Source organism: Phodopus roborovskii, unplaced genomic scaffold, assembly GCF_943737965.1.
Source record: "Phodopus roborovskii unplaced genomic scaffold, PHOROB, whole genome shotgun sequence".
NCBI classification, from domain to species: Eukaryota; Metazoa; Chordata; class Mammalia; order Rodentia; family Cricetidae; genus Phodopus; species Phodopus roborovskii.
Window position 1 is genome coordinate 5,153,784 of NW_026126550.1, and position 21,948 is coordinate 5,175,731.

The 21,948-nt window shown below is 45.7% G+C and overlaps 1 protein-coding gene across 2 annotated transcripts; it reads left to right on the forward strand.

The window, feature by feature from the left end:
• Positions 1-7,900: 7,900 nt before the first annotated feature.
• On the forward strand, positions 7,901-21,942 carry Allc (allantoicase). Of its 2 annotated transcripts, XM_051201208.1 has the most exons (11): positions 7,901-8,024; positions 8,549-8,599; positions 11,056-11,143; positions 12,334-12,459; positions 13,302-13,381; positions 14,161-14,293; positions 16,227-16,382; positions 16,757-16,830; positions 18,464-18,572; positions 20,714-20,838; positions 21,713-21,942. In XM_051201208.1, exons 1-11 carry the CDS (start codon positions 7,935-7,937, stop codon positions 21,920-21,922), a joined length of 1,242 nt encoding a protein of 413 aa, XP_051057165.1. In that variant the 5' UTR covers positions 7,901-7,934; the 3' UTR covers positions 21,923-21,942. The 2 variants fall into 2 exon arrangements, with proteins under 2 accessions (XP_051057165.1, XP_051057166.1); XM_051201209.1 differs by lacking the exon at positions 8,549-8,599.
• Positions 21,943-21,948: the final 6 nt, after the last annotated feature.

Genomic DNA, 21,948 nt, shown 5'->3' on the forward strand with positions numbered 1-21,948 from the left:
AAAAGCCCTGTCTGCCCCAGGGGAACAGCAGGAAAGAGAGAGAGAAAAAGCTTAAGTTGGCGGAGGTCTTTCTTTTAAGGGGGTCCTTTGCACTTGGGCTGACCAGGGTACTGCCTAAGTTCATTCTGCCAGGTGACAGGGGCAGGCCAGCACAATGCCTGAGTCCTTACAATGGGTGCAGGGTATTTCTACTCTTTCAGACTCAGCTCCATCAGTCATGTCCGCGGACAGCCATTCACCTGGCTGTTCCATTCTCTCCAGGCTTGGGCCATCACTCTCCTCTCTTCCTACATGTCACAGGGTGACCGATGGCTGTTGGCTGAGATAACACCACAACCAAAACCAGCTTGAGAAAGAAAGGCTTTGATATGGTTTACACACCACAGTCAGTCCATCATGGAGGGAAGTCAGGGCTCAAACAGGAACCCGAAGGCAGGAGCTGAAGCTGCTTTCTGGCTTGCTCCCCGATAGCTCGTTCAGCTTGCTTTTCTTATACAATCCAAGACCAGGTGTGGCACCAATCACAGTGTGCTGGCCCCTTGCACATCAATCAGGAATCAAGAAAATGCCCCCATAGATTTGCCTGCAGGCTGGTCTCTCAATTGAGATCTCAGATAACTCTAGCTTGGATCAAGATGAAAACACAAAGAAAACAACTAACCACTGAACAGGTCCTCAGGCTCAACCTAACTCACTTCAACAGTCCCAATTAAAAGCTGGAGTTTCCTAAGCTTAAGTAGAAAAAGCAGTTTTGTAAATCGACACAGAAAGGAATTTTGTTTTTGGGAAGCCAGAGGAACAACTGGGGGGACCAATTGTGGAGGGAGCAAAGCCCACAAATCACATTGCAGATGGGTTGTGCAGGTCCCTCAGCTACTGTGGCTGTGGATGCTATTGCCAGGCTGCTGAGGCTGTTGCCATGGAAGCTGGCTGACTGATGTGCCTGTACATCACTACCTTCCCACACAGAGCCCATGGGCAAATCTGTCTGTCTGGGTACCTGGGGTCAGGGCCATGTTTGATGTCTACACAGGTTGTGCTTTGCACAAATCCAAATAAAGACAGTCTGCATGCATCTGTGCTCTCTGGGGACAAGGGGTGCTGGGAAAGCAGGCTTAAGCTGGTTTCTGCTTTGGAAGGAAAAGTGCCGCTGTGTATAGACGAGGGTTTCCTGTGAAGTATCACTCCCAAAGCTTTCCTTCCTTCCTTCCTTCCTTCCTTCCTTCCTTCCTTCTCTCTCTCTCTCTCTCTCTCTCTCTCTCTCTCTCTCTCTCTCTCTATGTATGAGAGAGAAAGTAACTTGGGAGTCATTTCTTAGGTGCTGTCCACCTGGAGTAGGCTAGGCTAATTAGAAGTACCACCATACTTTGAAAAAAAGATTTTTAAGTTTTATGTATATTCTTCTGTGACTTTCTCCATGCCAGGGCTCAGCCTTCGTGAAACCAAAAGATGTATTTGAGGCTTTTGAGTGAAAGGCACTTCAGCCGCTAGCTAGATGTGATGATCGATATCGACAAGGAAGAGTACATCACAAGTGTGTCTGTGAAAGCATTTCCAGGGAGGGTTCACTAAGGGGGAGGCCCACTCTAAAAGTGGGAGGGGGCATCATCTAACAAGATGAGGTCCTAAATGAGTGAAAGGGGAAAAGGAAAAGGCCTATGAGTACAGCATGCTCTCTCTGTTCAGAATCACCTTGCCTCCCCCCATAAAGGACTATGTGTGAAGCTCTGACTCAGTATAAATCTTTTCTCTCTGGTTGTCTATTCCAGTATTTGGTCACAAGGATTTGAAGGTGACTAACAGAGAGGGGGAAGGTCCCAGACAACAGGTACCTGGGGAATACAGTCACATTAGGTATTTTATTAGAATACAGCCTTTGGTGTAAATGCTGGGGCTTCCATCAATTCCACCTGCAAAGGGAGACAGCAGCACAGGAACCTGAAGGCTGTAGGAGGAGCCAAGTGCAGAGAAACAATTGCAGTGTGGTCAGGTTCCTGCAGCCACACTGGCTGGGACTTTCACCTGCTTTTGTTGTTGAGAGAGTTTGCTTTCTTTGTCAAGGTGACAAAGTCTACAGTCTACAGTCACCTGGGAACTGGTTTCACTGAAGGAATGTTCACAACAGGATGTTCCCCTAGGCGTGTTTGGGGATTGCGGCTTGATTGCTTTAATTGTTGTGGGAAAAGTCGACCCTCAGTGTGGGAAGTCCTTGCTGATAGCATCCCAGAAGGGATCTGGGGAAATGAAGCTTCCATTTAAGGCTGGCTCAGTCTTCATGCCTGTTGGTAAATTCATCTGCCTTTTGCTGCTGCTGCTGCTGTCATCACTGATAGCTGAACCAGCTTCTTCAGGCTTCCAGCTCTCCAGGAATCCTCCAGGCTTTCAGTGACAGAGAGGGACTGGTGAGTCACCTAGCTCATGGACTGAGCAACAGGATTCTCATCCTCTCTGGTGTGAGATAGCCATTATTGAGCTACCCAGACGACATTGTGTAAGCCAGTCTAATAAATCCCTTTTTGAATATATATATATATTCATCCTATTGGCTCTGTTCCTCTAGAGAACCCTGACTAATACAGATGGGGTGCAGGTGTGGGGGGAAAAGGAAGTCAAGGGAGGGCTTATGGGATGGGATATTCTGGGGTACAGCTGGCTCCCGAATCTTCAGAGCTTCGTTTCTCTGTCTCAGTTTCTAGTCTACAGGGGGTTGGGAGAGACTGAGCTGCCATCCATATAACTTCTTCCACCATGTGGGAGGAACACACTGATCTGGGATGCAGGAAGCAAGACAGAACACCATGTGGATGGATATTCTTCTCAAAGGTCTATGCAGCTCTTCACAATACAGTAAAAATTTCTGAATGTGTGCATTTTGTTATCATTGGGTCCTTAGTTTGCAACAGATTCCCTCAGTGGCCCTGTTTTTTCTAGCATGTCAGGGATCATGACAGGATGTACCCATATTTTCCCAATAAATAAAAAATGATGCCTTGAAGAGCTACAATATAAATTTAAGGTGGTAGCTAGGTGGGTAGGATTACACATTCAGAAGGGAACAGGCCTGCTCCAACCATCACCCCTGAGTCTCATCAGGGACAGGCTGCTCCCTCAGCTCTATTTCCCATAGCCCTTGTGACATCACACAGGCCCACCACCCAGAAGGTTCTCTCTGGCCTCTTTAAATTCTTTCGTTGCTGGTGCTAAGAGTTCAAGGCACTGGATTGTGGGGAGCGTGAAATCCAATCCTGAACACTGGGATCTGAACTCTTAGGTGAGATTGGAGAGCTGTTTATTATGCTGAATAATTTGTTATGTCTAACAGTGGCATTGCCAAGGGAATGAGGTGGGTGAATGGATGAAGTTCCGTCTCCAAGAATGCCAGACCCTTGGTTGGGATGAATAGGGATGTGGCCCTCAGGGCTATTATCAGTACACAGTCCCAGGGCCCAGCTGGGAGCTGCTGAGGGGGACTTCATATTCTGACCCTGGTCTTTGTTCTACCAGGGCTTAAATCATGTGACTTTTGTGTCTAAGCAAGGGCAGCCCTGACAGTGCACATCTCTAATTATAGCTCTCAGGAGGCAGCCCTCAGGAGTTGAATCTCTGTGAGTTCAGGTCCCACCAAGGCTACATAGTGGGACTCTGTCTTAAAACAACCACCACCACCACAACCATCTTTAACTCTGAGCTTATAGGGAAGCCATCCTAGTGCTATGGTTTGAATACAACTCCCCCTACTCTGGCAACTGTGACATCTTGTAATTAACTCCTTGGGGAAGGGTGGGTGAACTGGTCCAGCAGATCATTCTTCAGTGACAGGTCCCAAAAGGAGAGACCAGGCGATCAGAAGGCGAGGAGACAGATGACTGTGGGATGGGGAGGCCTCACACAAGCTATGCCTAATAACGCTAAGCAAACTTGTTAAGATGTGCAGCATCTTATATACTATTTTCAGGGGAGAAAGAGTCCTTAGAAACTGTCATACAGAGGGACCAAGTCAGCAGGACAATAATCAAACAACGTTGCCTAAGGGAAATATGCTGTATCTCTAGAATATTACAGAGCACTCAGCAGCCTTGGGACTGTGATAGCCCCATATGGTGGGAAGAGTTTGGTCCTGAGGGTCCCCCAAGACCCTGTCCTCAGGCTACTACTGGCTGCTTCCTTCTCTATACATCAGGGCCTCAGGGAAAGCCTCGGACCAGCTCATCCCTCAGCAGGTGGGACTGTGTTCTCTAAAAAGGGAAGAAATGGCTCTTTCTCTGGAGTCCAGGCACAGAAGGGCTCTAGTACTCCTAAGACAAACATGGAGGATATGACCATTTGGCTGAGAGAGCTGACAAGGTTTGATGTCTCTCCCAGCATCTTGGAGCTCTGCATGTCTACAGGTCTTTTCTTTTTTTGGATGGGATTCACATCAGAGTGAGTGCTAGCTTTCAGGACATTTGTCACAAGTCCCTAATGTTTTTTTAAAAATTCTGTTTTGTTTTGGTTTTTGGTTTTTCGAGACATGGTTTCTCTGTATTGCTTTGGAGGCTATCCTGGAACTAGGTCTGTAAACCAGGCTGGCCTCAAATTCACAGAGATCTATCTACCTCTGCCCCCCGAGTGCTGGAACTAAAGGCATGTACCACCACACCCAACTTTTATTGTTTTTTATTTGATGTGCTCGGGATTAGAGCCAGCCTCTCCAACTGCATTTACCTAGCTCACAGGGACTGTTTTTTTCTTTCCCTATGTATTCTTCAAATGCCAATTGAAAAATAAACCAATCACTATGAAATATCAGTCCAGTATCATAAGAGAACATCAAAAAGAAAAAAGAAAAAAAAACTTCATTAAAAATATATCCAATTTTGAAAAGAACTGTTGCTTGTTGACTTCACACCCTTTTCTTCTATGTACATAAATAGCATGTTTCCTAGCATAAACACATCCCCATACTTACTCTTCAGCTGCCTGTTCACATACCCTCCCATTTGTTTCAGTGTTATACTCATGTAGCCATCCAGGCAGGCCAGGACCCCTCGACAACCCGTGTCAGAACTTAGTAAGCAAGTCCAGGCAGGTTCAGGCATTGCCCTGCTCTGATTATCATAAAACTGGGTTAGCTGTGTCTTCACTAGGAGGATTTGGGTGGAGGGACTGAGGTCCTGACTCATAGCTGTCCATCAACAGGAGCTATTATTCTGCCTGGCAAATTGCTTCTGGAGTTGAACATTCTTTTGAAACTCTCCTCCACAGGGGAACCACTGGCAAATTTTTAAAGGGCTTGTTTGTTTTTCCTTTTCTACTTTTTTTTTTTTTTTTTTTTTTTTTTTGGCATAGGATCCTGTGTAGCCCAGGCTGGCCTTAAAGGTGCTACATAGTAGAAGATAACACTAACTCCTAATCCTCCTGTCTCTGCTTGGGTTATGGGTATATGTTTGGTTTATATGAACCCAGGCTTTGTGTGAACTGGGCATGCGTTCCCCTAAAAGAGTCATCCCAGATCTCTCTGCTTTGCCTTCTCTCCACTTGACACATTTTAAGCATGCATGAGTAGTAGCAGGATTTCCCCTGCAAATGGAGCTTTGCCAGGAGAATGATGGAGAGCTGAATTATTTCCCAAAGTGACTGTAAGGGTCTCTTTATAGCTTCCAGTCTCTAGCAAAGCTTATAGGCTGGAGTAAGTGATCAGATGACAAATTGTGGAGAGGCTAAGGACAGAGGAAATTTCTTCCCCAGTTTAATTTGTTTCTGCCCATTTAAAACACATTTCCACAATAGCCTTGAGGATCTTTATAGTGGCATTTGAGGTATTTCTCTCTACATGTGCACATAAGCACATACACTTATGCATTATGCATGCATGTGTGCACATGCAACCATGTAGACACTTGCACACATGTACACACAGACATGCATCCAGAAAGTATGCCCATCCAGCTGGAATAACAAGGTGTTTTGAATTGAGTTGTGTGTTGACTCTGTGTACTGCCTGTGCCCTGGGGACCAGGGCTGGAAAGGTATACTGTGCTGACTCATATTTCTAGGTGATTTCTCAATATTTTTGGTGGTTGTTGCTTTTCATTAGGGTCTCATGTTATAGCCTGGGTTGGCTTTGAATTAATTATGCCTCCCAAGCTGGGCTTGAGCTTGCAGCTCTCCTTCTATCTCAGTCTCTTGACTGCTGGGTGCATGTCAACCTTGGGTGTCAATCTTCAGGCACCATCATCCACATTATTTATTATTATTACTATTGTTATTATTGAGACAGTGCCTCTCATTGGTCAGGAGCTCACAGATTCCACTGGGTTGGCTGGTCTGTGAGCTCCACACATCCACTTTTCTTCACCTTTCCAGTGTTGGGATAAGTTTGTGCTACATGCCCAACTTTATTTATTTATCTTAAATTTGGATTCCTAGGATTGAACTTGGGTCATCATGCTTGCACAGCAAAGACTTTACTCACAGAGTTATATTTCCAGCTCCCCAGTGTAGATTCTAGGAGTACCCGTGTGTCTCATTGGAAAAATGCTACTTAATATTAATCATATTTGTGTGACTTTAAGGGAGGGGTCGACTTCTCGCACACTTGGTGCACTTCCGTGACTGAGTGAGGCTGAGCTCCTAGATGTGGTTTGCAGTTGAAATGTCCCAGTAGCTTCATGCTTTGATCACTTGGTCCCCATCTGTGGTGCTACTTTGTGGGGTTCTGGAGACTTAGAGGAAGCAGGGCACTGGAGGAGGGTCCATGGGGGTGTGCAGCTTCCTTCACAGCTCTGTGGGTCCTGAGCTATCATGACATAAACCTGTCACAGGCTTCTGTGCCTTGGCCTGAGTAAAGCCTGGAGTCAAACCTTAAGGCGTTTCTGTCAGGTGTTCTAATGTGGCCAGCATGGCACAAAGTCACTAACTTGTTAATTTTTATATGGTGTTCTCTATTCTCATGAGGAGAAATGGGATCACTCAGTTTAGGGTTAGGGAGGTCTTGGGTCCCTCTGGGTCCTCTCTCCATTTCCCTATTTCTTCATTCCTTTTCTTACTCAACCTCAAAATAAGAGATGAGTTAGGCCCCTTGCTTGCCTGGTGACAGGAGTCCCACATCAAGCCTGTGGCCTGGTGTCTGACTATGCTGGCCTCTGCCTGACTGTGGAGGGCTCACACAGTAGACGTGCCTCATGCTACACCTGCTGCCTGGTTGCTTACCCTAGGAGTATTATTAGAATGCACTCAAATACAATTAAAAGCAAGTTGTTCTTTTTAGAATTAATGTCTTCCTTTTAGGTAAGTGTGGTGGTTTGAATAAGAATGGCCCCTGGGCTCATAGAGTTGAACACTTACTCTCTGGGGAGTGGCGCAGTTTGAGAAGGATTAGGAGGTGTGGCCTTGTTGGAGGAAGTGTGTCACTGGAGGTGGACTTTGAGGTTTCAAAAGCCCATGCCTGTAGTGGTATCTAGCTGGTGAATCTGTAATGGTGGCCACATCCTTTTGGGAGTGGCTTCAGGCGGACAGAAGCAGAAAGCCAGGCCCAGTGTCTTTTTCTTCCTGCTGTCTGTGGAAAGAGATGTAGACCTCCCAGCTACTTCTCCAGCACCGCGTCTGTCCACATGCTACCATCTCTACATCATGATAATGCACTAAACCTCTGAAACTGTAAGCCAGCTCCAATTAAAAAAATTTTTTTTCCAGCAATGCATCGGTCAGTGTCTCTTCACAGCAATAGAACAGCAACTATGACAACACTTAAAACACAACCTGCGCTTGTGTGGCTGTGATTGTGATCTGTGTGTTAAGTGGAGACTCATTCTTGTCTTTCACTCCTTGTTTTGGTCTCACCAAGGTGACAAACAGTCCATTCCTTCACTGCTTCACCTCTGAGGGCCTCCAGGCATGGTTTCAGAGGCCTCCTTACTTTCTGACAGGATCTGCCTTTCTCACCTCTCGGAAGCATGACTGATACTCCAAAGGAGGGAAAACTGACCAGATTTCTGGACTTCACCCAGCTGATTGACATGGCCTCTGAGTGCGTGGGAGGAAAGGTATGCTGCCCCCAACCTGATCACTCATGTTTCATGTTTCCATCCTCACCCACCATCAGTTCACTCACAAAATCGCTATTTCCTCTTTCCAGGGAAATCTAGGTGTCCCCCACAAGAACCCTTCTTGTTACCTGGTCTCTCTGGTCTGTAAATTGTAGCATAGTTATCCTTTATTTTACATCTAATATCTACTCATGAGTGAGTACATACCTTGGTTGTCTTTCTCCATCTGGGTTATCTCACTCAGGATGATTTTTTTTCTAGTTCCATCCATTTGTTCCTGGTGTCCTTGTTTTTAGCAGCTGAGTAGTACTCCATTTTTTTTTTAATAGTACTCCATTTTGTAAATATACCATATTTTCTTTATCCTCAGTTGAGGACATCAGGTTCTGGCTATTATGGATAAAGCTTCTATGAACATAGTTGAGCAAGTGTCCTCTTGGTATGATTGAGTATCCTTTGGGTAGATGTCCAAGGGCGATATAGCTGGGTGGGAGGTTGATTCCTGTCTTCTCTTTGTCCAGGTTTTGTTTGCAACGGATGACTTTTTCGCTCCTGCAGAAAACCTCATAAAGGTACGGGCATCCTGTATGGTGAATGATCTACTTAGCTAAAACTCTGCACTTGTGCATACATTTCTGGGATGGAAGCCATCCATGTGTTGTGTACTAGGCAGGAAGGATCAAACTACCGGAAAGGTACCCAATTCAGCACCAGCTCCCAGGGAATATCCAGAGCCAGGTCAGGTGGAGCCAGGAGAGGGATCGAGGATCAGGGGTTGCCAAGGGAGAAAACTGAGGTCACTGAGTATGACACACAACTAGTATGGATCCTATTTCCTGGGGCTGGAAGAAAATGCATGATGCACCTTGAGTTTTGGGGAGTATCTGCCTAATTACAATAGGTAGGGCATTCTTAGTACTTATTTCACAGGCCTGAGGACCTGAGTTTAATCCCTGTAACCCACAGTAGAAACAGAGAACTAACTCTTGAAAGCTATTTGCTGACTCCACACACATGCTGGACAGGTAGAGCTTGGGAGCTGCCCCAGTGGATAAGGTGCTTGCTGTATAAGCATAAGGGACCTGAGTTTGGATCCTCAGAATGTACAAAGAAATCAGGCACAGAGGTGAGTGCCCTATAATCCCAGGACTGGGAAAGTGGAGACAGGAGGGTCCTTGGGTCTTGTTGGCCAGCTAGTCTCATTTATGTGTGTGAAGACTACAGACAGACATCTGTGTCTCTTTAATCACTCCCCACTTATCTTTTGAGACAGGGATCTCTCACTGATCCTGGAGATCACCAAAGCTGACGTTTAGGCTTTTGTTTAATACCCAGGCCTTTGGGAGTATTTAACATTCAAACTATAACATGTTCTACTCTTGTGACCAAATCATTCCCAAGCCCCCATATCCTCACACCATGGTTGGAGATTTCAACATGGGGATCTGGGAACATGGGGATTCAGTCCATAGCAGAAAAGTCTGGTGTATCTTACACTTTAAAGCAATTGTATCTATGACATGCTTTGCACTTTGTAATGTCTTAAGTATCTGACATTCTGGATCTAGACTTGTTTCACTGCCTGAGCTCCCTCCCATGGTCTTGCAGTCCCAGCCCCTCCTCTTCATCTATGTGCATTTCGGTGGGTCACATTTAACTATGTGTCCTTCATTGGAGAGCAGGCTCTGGGCTGTGAGGGAACCCTGTGACCAGACTAGGGTCTTTTTTCAAATGTGCAATTGTCACTCTTTCTACATAGTATATTTTCCTCCTATCACCCTGGAGTGTGAGGACTTTGGGATGTTTTAGATGATTAGATCAAAGACCCCCAATCTGTAGTAAAGTAAAAATGTTGCCAGCATGTATACATCTCTAAGCAAATGTGGGCACATCTTATGCAGCCTGGCATGTCCCAGAGCCCAGGTGTCACAGACTGGTATTTGTGAGGCTGCAGTTGGGACCAGTCGATTAGCCCTGGGTCTGCTCCTGAGTTGGGGGTGTGTGGATGAGGGAAAGGCTAGCTAAGAGAATGAAGAGTCAGAGACATAGGATAGCCTTCAGGAGGGCAGATTCAGTCCATACTGAATGCATCCCCGTTTATTCATACACCATCTTAAGTATTCAACCAAAGGTGGGGACAATGGCATTTCATAGCTGCATGGATCACCTAGCATTCAGGGTGAGAGTAAACCCGGCTGGGCCCAAGTCTATTGTTATTTAGATAGGAGCCATTCACCACAGAGGCCTGGGGCATCCTGTAGCCATTAAACTAATGTTTTAGAGACAATGGGAGTGAGCTGAGCTCTCTGAACTCAGGGGCTGGACGGAATGGACTTCCATATAAGGTCCTGACACCCAGGATGGTCTTTGTTGGGGAAAAGCATTAATATCCTCTGCCTTTCCCCAGTGAAGGAAACGGAGGTATGGGGTGAGCCTGCTCTACAGACCCTAGGCTGGGAGTTATGGAATGTTCTGAGAGAGGTTGTCCTAGGGTTGCTCATGAATTATTTCAATGTCACCATACTCCACTGAGGCCCTGCCATCATCCTGGTTCTCAGGGATGCAGCAGATTTCTCAGTGGTTCATTTTAAGAACCTGAGCTGGCATCATTGCCACCAGGAGTCCTTGCCTTCTGACAAGAAGTGGTACAGAACCTATACCACAAGACCACCAGTGTCTATCCTGACCCCAAGCTTCCAGCCAGTTCTCCTATGACCTGACCTGGAGACCTGCTTTGGAAGTGTGATTGAGTTCTGTTTTGTGCAGCGACCACCTAGACACATTCATGGAGCCCACGTGTGGTCTCCTCTGTTGCTGTTGGGGGTTCATTCTGTAGGCTGAGGCTCACAGACAAGTTCTATTCTCAGATGGTGAAAAATATGGAGGCACCTCTTGGTCTGGGTGGTAGAGTCAAGCATGAAGGTGGGCAGGCATTCCCAGTGAGTCCTTGTCTCTCTGCAACATAGCCTGAGAGGCTGGCAACCCCAGCTCTTCATGAATGTTAATCATCTCCTGTCCCTCTTCTTAGAGCCACAGTCCAAGCTTTAAGGAACATGAATACACCGAGTTTGGGAAATGGATGGATGGTTGGGAGACCAGGAGGAAACGGATTCCAGGTAAAGAGGGGGTGACTGCTCTTCCCACACTGTGAAGAAGTTTAGAGAGGGTGGCTGCTTGGGGCTGGGGATGAGGCTTCATGGATAGACTGCTTGGCTAGGGTATTACTTGTTTTTTTTTTTTAATTGCTGTTATAAAATAATATGAAGATGGCAACTCGTAGACAAAAGAGTTTATTTGGACTTACAGTTTCAGAGGGTTAGAGTCTGTGGTAGTGGGGAGGCATGACATCAGGAGGCACTGAGTGGCAGGAGCAGAAAGCTGAGAGGTCACATCTTTAACAGCATGCCACAGCAGAGAGTATGAAATGGAAATAGCTTCAGATTCTCAAAGCCCTTCTCTAGTGACCTATTCCCCTAGCAAAGTCCGGCCTCCTAGGTCTCTCCAAATATCACTGCCAGTTGGGATCCAAGTGTCCTAATGCCTGAGCCTATGGGAGATACTTCCTGTTCAAATCACCATATCTAGCATTCAGGAAGCCTGAGTTTGATCCTTAGCACCACTTAAACCAGGTATAGTGGTGCATTCCTATTACCCTAGCCCTGTAGGTGGAGGCCAGGTGATCAGGAGCTCAAGGTAATTAGTTCTTGTATGTCTAGCTAGTTTAAGCTTGGACTACGTGAGAATCTGGAGTGGTGGTGGTGGTGGGACTGTGTCTTGAAGACTTGGTAGGTACATATAGGAATACTGGGGGCATGGGTGGAGGTGTAGGGAGCTCTGAAATAGGGAGTAAGTTTGCAGAAGAGCCAGGCTGGGGGGTTCTACTCTACACTGGCCATATTGAAGCTTGCAGAAGCTAATGTCTTCTTTGACTTAAAGAAACAAGCCTCATGGAGACCCTGTCTGCACAGCACAACAGTGGGCTTGGAAATTGTCTCTGAATCCAAGGCCTGTGCATTTTCTGGTTAGAATTGATTGAGGATCCTGAAGGTCATTGTGGTCTTTGGTGGTCACATTATAAGACCCACTCTGAACATGTGCTTCTGTGGTAGAAGATGGGGCCTCATAGCTGCTGTCATTCTCCTGTGGGACCTCAAGGGTGCTCTCCTCATCTCCCATGGGACCTCATGGATGTTCTCATTCTCCATGGGACCACACATGTGCTACCTTCACTCCCCATGGGACCTCATGGGATGCTCTTGTACTCATCCATGGACATCACTGGTGTTCTTATGGTTCTGTTGTACAGGTCATGACTGGTGTGTCATCCAGCTGGGGATACAGGGCATTATCCGTGGTGTCGACGTGGACATTTCTTACTTCTCAGGGAGCTATGCTCCCCGCATGTCGATTCAAGCAGCAAACTTGAATGAAGGTACATAGGAGCCACTGTGCCCAGGGAGGAATGTGGCATGGGAGGCTCCTCTGACTCAACTTGATGCTAATCGTTCCATAAGAAGCTGATGTGTCAATGCTCTGAGGTTGTTGGGTTGCCACAGAGCCTAAGAACTAGGGTTATGATGGGCTCCCTGAGGTTTTGATGTTCTTTGTGTTTGCTGGCCCATCAACCCTCCAGAGTTCAGGTCTGCAGAGGTGTATCCTTGTATTCTCTCTCTCTGTGTGGGGGTGTTTGCTGAGCTGGTTTCTGGGGAAAGTGGGAGGGTGGGAGCAGTGGGCTGTGGTATCAGAGTCAAGATGACTGCAGACTAGTAGCTCCAAGCATACTTCCAGCTACATAAGGGTCTGCATGGTGAAGCAGCTCTGGGTTTCTTAGGCAAGGCCCCCATTCTTCCTCTGGGAACAATGGATGCTGTGGATTATGTGGGTTTCATAATTTATTTGCACAATCTGTCATTGGCAACTGAATTAGTTGATACATAGTCACATGAGTGCACACATTTTTAGGGAGGATATACTGTGTCACTGGATACACTAATGCTGAAAAAGTAAGTGCTGTGTGCATTCTGAACTCAAAAAAGTGATTGATCTATGGAATTTGGCCTAACTTGAAATGCTGAGCAAATGTGGTAACAATGTATCATTCTACTGTCCTCTGAAATAAGTTAGCAAATTGCACAATGAGCAACTCCAGTTGGCATGCTAGACTAACCAGTGATTCTGTGACTACAGCAAGGGTGCCTTTCTGGACGTTAGGCAGAAGAGAGTTTGTTCTCTTTGTTGCTCCATCTTGATCCTGTCTGGTTGTTTTGATTTCAGAAAAAGTGCCAGACATCCCACCAAGAGGAGTCAAGATAGGAGCTGCAGCAACGCCTGAGGAGTTTGGAATCATTAGTGAGGTAAGATGCTGGTTCTGCGTAAAGAGACGGTTGCAGGTCTGGCTGTATGAGACAATTGCCTGGGATGTGCCACCTGGCATCCTGTGCCTCTTGTACCTATACAGCATGGCAGTGCAGTTTTCCTCAGTGGTTCATTCCCTCTGTGTGGGAGAATGGCCTGGCTGTCCACGGCCTTGAAGGGTCAGTGGGTACTGCTTGCAGCTGCGCACTGGGTACTGCCTGCGGCTGCGCACTGCTGCTGCCGCCCCACCAGGAAACCCTCCACATTTACCTCTGTAGTGATTTGACGAAGTGAGTTTTGCTGAATTTAGTAAGATAAACAAATGGGGCTTGTGGTTGGCACCTTCTCATTATGTTAAGTTTGTCTAGTAATTAATTTGTGCTATTGCAAATGTGTTGATCTGTGATAGTCGGGGAGCATCGAATGGGCCAGCTTTCTGAGAAGGACTCAGCCCACCATTCCCTCAGCCTCAGAGCCTGGGTTTTATTTGAATGCCCACATCACCACTCTGTTTCTTCTAAGAATCAAGAAGAAGGCATTTGATATCTCGTCCATTTACAAATTACCTAATTGTTATGTGTTTGTGTGTGTGGGAGGGAGGGTGGTGGGGGGAGGAAGATCCACAACCCAGCGTTTATTATGTTTATTATTAAAGTGTGTCATTCAGCAACTATAATAATTTCCCCCCCCCCCACTACCCCCCCCCCCGTAATCTTGCGTAGGATAAGAGTGTATTGTTCTCAAGAACCATTGCTGATGTTCCTATATTTATTATTAGCTAAAATCGGACTCCTGGGATTACCTGGTTCCCATGTCAGAGCTCAAGCCAGGGGAACCTGACTCCAGCCACAACTATTTTTTTGTCAATTCCCAGCAGAGATGGACTCACATAAGACTCAACATCTTTCCAGGTATGTAAGACAGGGCCTTTGACAGGTGTGGAGACTTTTCATTTTACATCATCATGTTCAAGAAGTACAAAATGAGCCATCTTTTCCAGGTAATTTGAGCTTGGTATAGGATTGTGATTTACTTTGTGCATCAAGAAACTGATACTCTGTTCATCAATGGGTAGTTAATGAAAATGTATCAGTTTAGCCAGGAGGTGGTAGCACATGCTTTTAATCCCAGCACTGGAGAGGCAGAGACAGGTGGATCTTTGTGAGTCTGAGGCCAGCCTGGTTTCTCCATTACCTGGGTTCTAGCGATTGAACTCAGGTCCCCCCTTATGCTTGGCAGCAGTGACCTTTACCTGCTGAGTTATTTTGTCAGCTCCAGGAAATCTCTATTTTTGGCATGTCAAAACAGCAACTTCATGTGTTGAATCCAACTTAGATGAGGTTTAAGAGCTAAGGAATATCTCAGACATTTTGCAGGGAGAGTCCTGCCTTCATGGGTTGGATCCAGAGGCTACCTGAATACTTTTTTTAGTTGGCCATTGTCTTCTGCCCTGGTTGAAGTGAGGGGTAGACACTGCCTGTGAGATTTCTTCTGCCTCTTTGCTGACTTGCTACTGTTTTGTGGCAATTCTACCTGAGATACTTTTTAAAAAAAAAAAAAACATTTTTTTATTAATTAACTTTTTTAACATTCCAATCCCAGTTCCCCCTCCCTCCTCTCATCCCACTCCCTCCATTCCTTCCCCCAATCTGCTCCTCAGAGGGCAAGGCCTCCCCTAGGAAGTCTACTAAGTCTGTCCCATCTTGTTGAGGAAGGACCAAGGCACCTCTCCACCTCCCTCTCCACACTCCTGTGTCTAGACTGGGTAAGGTGTCTCTCCGTATAGAATGGCTCTACTAAGTCAGTTTGTGCATTAGTGTTAGATATTGGATCCATTGCCAGTGGCCTCATATATTGTTCCAGCCACACCATTGTCACCTATATTAAGTGAGTCTAGTTTGGTCTTATGCAGGATCCCCAGGGACACAGTCTTTGAAAGTGCAAATCAGTGCTTGAGTCTTTGGTGCTTGCTTCTGATGCCAAAAAAGTTTTCCTTGTGTATATTTGTGTGTGTGCTTGCATACATGTTTGCAAGTGTTCATGGAGGCCAGAAGAGGGTGTTGGATTCTCTGGAGCTGGAGTACAGGTAGTTGGGTGTGAGTCACTCAGTGTGAATGCTGGGTACCGAACTGTCCTCTGCTAGAACATCGAACACTCTTCACTGATGAACCTGCCCCCAAAAACGTGATGATAATTTTCCAGTTGATTTTTATTTTTGCTTCCCAAGGAAGCTGGCAATCTGCCACATGCTGGGAACTGCATGGATGTGACATACTCCGTAACTGGTCTGCCCTCCAGGGATTTTTTTTTTTTTTTTTTTTTTTTTGAGGCAGGGTTTCTTTGTATAGCCCTGGCTGTCCTGGAACTCTCTCTGTAGACCAGGCTGGTCTCAAACTCACGGAGATCCACCTGCCTCTGCCCCACCACCACCAGGCTCCTCCAGGAATTTTATACTCTGAGTCTGTGGCATCAATATTAGTAGAGACCTAAAACATGAAAGCAAAACAACAAATTTAACTTTAGGCTATGATTAGAGCAACGGCGTGAAGGAAAGGGGAGACATGATAACATTTGCCCGGTGAGTCAGATGGAGACCTAGTGGATGGGCAGGAGAAGAGTGTGAGGCAAATGAGGGCATTTTTGGAGCCGTGGCACTCGAGGGCCAAGAATGACAAGTAATGTTGGAGACTGTCAGGGCAGTGTCCACTGCAGGGGCCTGGGCAGTAGGCTTACTGTGTTGTAAGACAAGTGGGAAAGGAGGTGGGCAAGGGCTAGCAAGCCCAGGGAACATGGTACTCTAGAATTCATCTTCTCCCAGCTAACATAGACACCTTCCCTTCTCAGATGGTGGTATCGCACGCCTCCGAGTGTACGGAACAGGACAGAGGGACTGGACTTCATCAGACTCCAAGGAACCTGTAGACCTGGTGGCCATTGCTTTTGGGGGAGTCTGTGTAGGATTTAGTAATGCACACTTTGGACATCCAAATAATATGATAGGTGAGAGGGCATCCCAGAAGCCAGTCTTCATACTGAAGTATGTGCAGCGGCATTGCAAGCCAGGCATGGCCAAAATGAAGCCCAGGGTGGGGGTGGGGACTCTCTAGGAGAATGGGGCCAACTTGAAGCCTCTGTGATATGGAGTGGATCAACAAGAGTCATGACCCTTCTTAATTTTGGCCTAAGTAGCTGCTAAAAGGAAAAAAAAAATAGTCAATCTCATGGCTATGAATTCACTGGAATATCAACTCTATTGAAATTACTTATGTAGTGATACTTGGAGTTATGGGATGTGTAACTTAAGGGCAGCAAATTCATCCCCACATTCAAGTGAAACCAAAGGTCACCTTATTAACACCAACTCTTCCTTGTAGGTGTTGGCAAGCCTAAGTCCATGGCAGATGGCTGGGAAACTGCAAGGAGGCTGGACAGACCCCCCGTGTTAGAAGTAAGACGAGCAACAACTGTAGTTTCAAGTTTCTTTTTTTCTAGAAAGTGTTTGAAAATACTTCTTTCACATTACATCAAGGAAAAGTGTGCTTAATTAGGGATTCTCTTGAGCTGGGTGTGATTTGAATGCCTGTAATCCCAGCACAGTGGAGGTAGAGGCAGGCGGATCAGGAGTTCAAAGCCACCGTTGGTTTCTTTTGGCATTGGTTTTAACTGTCAACTTGATACAACCTAGAATCAGTTGGGGGTTGTCTTGATTGTTAATTGATACAGGAAGAGTCAGATCATGTAGGTAACACCACTCCCTAGTTTAGGTCTCTGGGTCCTACGGGGTAGAGAAGGCTAGATAGAACACTAAACAAGTAGGCAACATGGCTGTATTTGCTTCTCTCTGCTCTGGACTGTGGATGGATGTGATGTGACTAGCTGATTTCCTGCCTTGACTTCCTGAGATGATGGATGGTAACTTGGGATTGTCAGTCCACAAAACCCTGTCTTCTTCCCCTGCACTGATGAAACTATTATAGCAATCACAATAGAACCAGGGAAGCCATAGGGAGTTCTAGGCTATCCTGGCCTACATAAGACCATGTGTTTCAAAACACAAGCAGACAGAACACCCCCAAGCAAAACAAACTAAAACCAACAAACCCCTGTAATCCATGGTCTAAGTTTTTGTTATTATTTTCTACACTTTTTTTTTTTTTTTCAAATTTCCTACTACATTTCCACTACTACTCTCCCTGGTGCAGTATTACACTAAATTTTACCAGAAGACTAAACACATCTTATTGGATGCTCTAGTCAAATTAATTTTGAATATTCTACTTACTTACTAAAGAAAGAAGAGAATATAAAGTTCATTTTCTCTTTTTAATTAATAATTGATTTAATAATTCTTAACATTGCCTTCCTCCACCATGTGGACCTGGGGGATTGAACTCAGGCCTGGTAGCAAGTGTCTGTACACGATAATGCAAAAGAGATGTGTGGATTTATTGGAAAGCCTGGAGGAAACACTGGTTTAATAATATTTAAGGTCCATGTTCCCTACAGTAGACCCATGACCCACAGAGGATGTTATAGCCTATTCAACACTTTAATTAAACCTCAACCAAACCAAAACAAAACCCCATTTGTTTTGCAAATCTATTGGAAACTTACAGCTGCCCCTTTCTCTGGGGTCTGACTTCCTGCCATCCAGTTCTTCCAAATATAAATAGGCTTCTGACTTCTGGAGAAGCAAGGGTTGGAGACCAGTCAACCAGCAGAACACATAACTAGGAAAGTACTTGCTTTGGAAGGTCAAACAGTTTAGAGGATCTACGGGCTGAAGTAGATTAGCATCATTGTGTCTATAGCACTCTTCATGAACTTATTACTAATGTGGAAATTGTATCGTGTGTGTGTGTGTGTGTGTGTGTGTGTGTGTGTGTGTGTGTGTGTGTTGACTGGGTCTCAGGTAGCCAGGCTCTCCTTGAACTCCTGAACCTCTGGCTTCTCTCTCCAGAGTGCTGAGATTACAGACCACACTTGGTTTGTAAGCATAGTGTGAGATGACAACTCCTGATGGTGGTTAGGTTGGCTTTCTTGACTCCAAGTTGGCTCCTAATGTTGATTTTGAATTCCAGAGCAATGAGAATGGCCTTCTCCAGGTCCCAGGTTGTGAGTGGGCAGTGTTCCGATTGGCACATCCTGGAGTCATCACTCAAATTGAAATCGATACGAAGTACTTTATAGGTAAGTCTCAGGTCAGGCCATGTGGCCATCGGGTCCACTGCTCAGTAACAGGTGCTGTGGGAGTTGGTTGAGGTTTTGGTCCTCCCACTCAGCCATGCAGCTTTGAGGATGGTCACTCTAATTCTGTCATGCACTGTCCCCTGAGAAGCCCTATTTGGCTGGTTGTCTCTGAAAGTCATCTTGTTGAAAGCCATGAAAAGAAGAAGATTGCAGCTCTAGGACAGAGCTTGTCTCTACTCTTCAGGCTGGGAGCCAGTAACTTAAAGAGACAAGCCCGTGAGCCACATGAGATTCCAGGCCACCATGAGGCGTTTTCCCCTTGGAAGGTGCAAAGAGCTCACGAGAAAAGCAGAGAGGGGACCCAGTAGTAAAAAGAATTGGGACAGCAGCTGGGCAAGTCTGTACTTGCTTTCTTATGAAATATATGTGTTACCCACTATATTAAGAGAATTGAAGAGGCTACAGAAGTGTCTATTAGGTGATTAAAGTATTAGATTGGGTGTCTCGTGATTGCTTAGCTGTCTTGATAACAGAAGGTGGCAGTTTATACTCACACTTTGGATGGTTGGAGTTTTTGAATAACTTTCAAATCATGATTTTAATATTGATTATATGAATGCTCAATAATACGAGGGTCAGGTTCCTTAGTGGGTATAAAGTGATTTAAAAAAACTTTTGTATGTTTGGCTCCCTTTTGGTAGACTGCTATTTATTGGTGTATGTGTGTATTTGTGTGTGTGTGTTTGTGTGTCTGTGTGTTCATGTATGCAGCTTCATAGGGGCCAGAGGTTGGTGTCATGTGGGAAGAAGACCTCATTGGAGATTATACTGCTGTTCTCACTGATCATTGAGACAAGCATATCCTGAGGAGCAGGTGACAAGCCAGCTCTTTTGTGTGTGCTTGAATGTTAATAACATTTTTAGTCCATTCTTCTCTTCATGACTGGTGTAGGGTAACCTATTTGTTTTCATGAGAGAGTTTAGTCAAAGGCAACAGACAATAAATCCTGTTAGCCAGTGCTCTAAATAGGTCATGAAAATAAACTGCTGGACCCTTGGGATCTTGGGTGGGGGTGGGGGAGGATGACAACATATCCCTGGTATCAATAATGTAAGTTAAATTCAGTTGGATCAAAGATGCACAAGATAGTATTATGCAAATGTCAGGGACAGTTATGGCTTCTCTGGTGTTCTTCCTGCATTCACACATGGCCCGCATGCAAGGCTACTTTCCCAAGAGGTGAACACTAACGGGGCATTCAGGCAGTAAGGAGTTTCTGCTAGGGTTCTGGATCTTCATCTTGGAATATTCCTCACAAGATCATGTGACCCTTCCCCTAGGGCATCTGACCTTTGCATAGGATTCTGTGTAGTTCCAAAGAGAAGAGAGAGACTCAAGGCTGTATTCTTTCACCCAGAAACCACTTAGCAATCCTGGGGCACAGAATATTTGGCTAGTGCTCAGCACCCACTAGTGTTGTTTATGATCATAGCCTCTCCTGTTATTTTTTTCCTTCACTTGAAACATTTATTTATTATTATTTTTATGTGTAAGTGTGACTGTGCAGGTAACTATGGTGGTGGCTAGATTGAGGTCAGATCCCCTGGGGCTGGAGATTAAGGCAGTTGTGAAGTACTCTTAGCTACTTGAGCCACCTTCCAGCCCCAGAATTTCGTATTGCCATGTTATAGAGTGACAATGTAAGGCTAGTAGTTCCCAGGTCCATTTTGGTTTCAGAGGTGCTACATAGCAGTAAGCAATCAATTTAGTCTGCAGTATATGATGCTTACTAAGTACGTTCAACTTTCAAAGTGTGGCTGCATTCAACAAATACAAGGCTGGCTGCTTCTCGTCTCTACAAACTGCACACACTCCCATACTCCACAAGGCAGTCCAGTTCCATGTTTCCTTTCTCCTATGCTATATGTTTTGCTTAGGAAGAACTCTGGGTTGCTCTTGATTTTTGTTGTTTTGTGGTGCTGGGAATAGAACCTAGGGACCCATATACACAAGGCAAGTGTTCTACCACAGAGCTGTCTTCCCAGCCCATTTCTGGGTTTTGATCTGATTAAATTACCTGTATCCTAGAAGCTGAGCTGTGCTAAGGAAACAGTTCCCAAGTCTTGGTTTGCTCCAACAGGCAATTCTCCAGACAGCTGCAAAGTGGATGGGTGTGTCCTCACCACGCAGGAAGAGGAAGACATGGTCAGGCACAAGTGGATTCTTCCTTCTCACAAGTGGAAGCCTCTGCTTCCGGTCACCAAGGTTGGTGGAGTGCAGTTTTAGGACTGACCCTCTGTCTCTGGAGGAACCTGGGACCTTTGTATATGCTAGGCATCTCCTTAACACTGAGCTCTACCCCTACACATCTCCCTACCTCTCAGTTCCACCCCTGCAACATCTCCTTTCTACTGTGCTCCACCCCTACACATCTCTCCACCCCTGAGCTCCACCCTTGTCTCTTTTTATACCTTTAGAGGCAGGGTTTTGATGAGTTTTAGAGACCAGCCTTGAACTTATAACTCTCCTGTCTCTGCTTCCCAAGCAGCTAGGATTTTAGCTCTTCAAATTAACTTTTCTAGAAGTCTTTGCTCAGTTTAACAGTAAAATAGATGTACTGTAAAAAGCCACACCTGTGTTTTCACAGGGGAGGATGGACTCTGTGACTTTTGCATGCCTAACAATCAAAAAGTTTGTTAAAACAAAACAAAACCCCATCGTGTGCTAAGAATGCACACACAGGCAAGTGTTTCTGTAGTACTTTTAACTTACCTGAAGGGTGCCCAGCACACTGTTGTCATGCCGTGCCCATCTGTAGGATGGACACCCTGATACATGCTAGAGTGTGTTGGACCAGGGAAATGGTCACCATGGGTGTGGTGCGGTTCCATGTAGCCCTGAAGACACCAGATTACCTCCTCTTTGATTTATTTCATCTACTTACTAAGACATAACATTGCACTTGAACATGCATGCCATTGTCACATAGGTGTCCTTTCTCCATTAGCAGTTTTCCGTTGGGCCAAATTATTCCTGAAAAACTTTTCTTAAAGTCCCCCCAAGGCCAAGCTGGACTGACTTTATTGGGGGAGTTATATACAACCCTCCTACAAGGACCTTGCATCTGTCTTTTTTCCAGCTATCTCCTAACCAAAATCACTTGTTGGACAGCCTGACCCTGGAGCTCCAGGATGTCATCACTCATGCCAGGCTTACCATCACCCCTGATGGGGGTATAAGCCGCCTTCGGCTCAAGGGCTTCCCCAGCTCCATTTGTTTGCTGCGGCCCCTCCGGGAGAAGCCCATGCTAAGGTTCTCTCTGAAAGCGGGCTTCAAGGCAAATCTTTAAACAGCTCTTCTACAGTAGTAGTCACC